Raw genomic sequence first — 1156 nt, 5'->3', positions numbered from 1 at the left:
ATTCCCACCATCCTCAGCAAGGCACCGAGTACATCAGCCACCTGGAGAAGAAGAACGAGCACCTGGCGCGGGAGAATGAGGAGCTCGAGAAGAGGCTCGCTGAGGCGCAGAGGTGGCAGAGGACGCAGGCGGAGGCTGGGGGGTACTGGGTTTAGACGGCTGTGCGGTTTGTTTTGGGCAATGGGCGTGCGTCTTTTGCGCGCATTGTGTGTTATATGATACCCCCCCCCTCCCCTTTTCCTTGCGAGAGTGGTTAAGTGAACGAGTGGGTGTGTGCATAGGATGGGCGGGAAAGGCTTGATCGGCCTTGTTTTCTGGGTCTGCCATGCGGAAGTGTGTGCCTTACTGAGGAGTCGCCTGAGTTGGCACACAGTGGGTTCTCTCTGGGAGAGTCATGGGCGTTTTACGATTTGGCAAAAAGAAGTCAACGTGGTAATGAATGATGAGAGCTGGTCATAATCTCCTCTAACAGGTCTGCCTCGGATATCGAGGTGTGAATTTACAAGTGTTCTGCTTGGCTCCCTTGATTGCGTATCTAAAAACCGGGTTCCATATTTCCTCAACAAAGGGTGTCCTCGATTCATATTCATGACTGTTACACTCTTGTATGCGCAAAGATCAATGCCCATTGTGCTCGTGAGGTAGGCTTTCCCGAATGTCCAAGTGAAGTCCTATTATGAAAATCGCTCAATTCTGCTCCTTATTCATGGAATAGTCGGATGTGAGAGGAGTGTAGATGGGTCTTGACGAAGGAGAGTGAAACCCACGATGTCCACCTGACGTAGCTGTCGTACGAAGATTTTGAGCAATTTCTACAGAACTGTGAACCGATTCCGGAGCTACCGCTGGTGAGACGAAACCAGGATGATTCACCTATTTCTCATCTAATACGTCGAGAGAACAACAAGGTCCCTGTCGGAACCTGATGTCTTTGTCCATCTCAACGACAAGACCAACAAGTGCATTGTTCTCTGCCAAAGCCTTTCCTCAGGTGTTCTTCAACGACAGAGGATCACCGACAAAGAAATCGAGAACGCCACAGATAGCTCGCATCGGTCTCACGAAGATACAAAAAGGAACTACATCCAGCACTCCAAACATGTCGGAGCTATACAGGACACAACCATCGAAGCTTCTAAGCACAAATCGAAACAGG

General features: G+C 49.9%; 1 protein-coding gene across 1 annotated transcript in view; it reads left to right on the top strand.

Moving 5' to 3' along the window:
* VDBG_01889 (conserved hypothetical protein) overlaps positions 1-155 on the top strand; it is a gene marked incomplete at both ends in the record, with an annotated part of 1229 nt that extends 1074 nt beyond the window's left edge. Inside the window, one exon of the mRNA XM_003007655.1 lies at positions 18-155. Coding sequence (XP_003007701.1) covers positions 18-155 — 138 coding nt within the window. The remainder of the gene's footprint in view (positions 1-17) is intronic.
* Positions 156-1156: the final 1001 nt, after the last annotated feature.

This window comes from Verticillium alfalfae, genomic scaffold, assembly GCF_000150825.1.
Source record: "Verticillium alfalfae VaMs.102 supercont1.2 genomic scaffold, whole genome shotgun sequence".
Lineage (NCBI taxonomy): Eukaryota > Fungi > Ascomycota > Sordariomycetes > Glomerellales > Plectosphaerellaceae > Verticillium > Verticillium alfalfae.
This window is presented reverse-complemented; position numbering and strand designations above follow the sequence as displayed.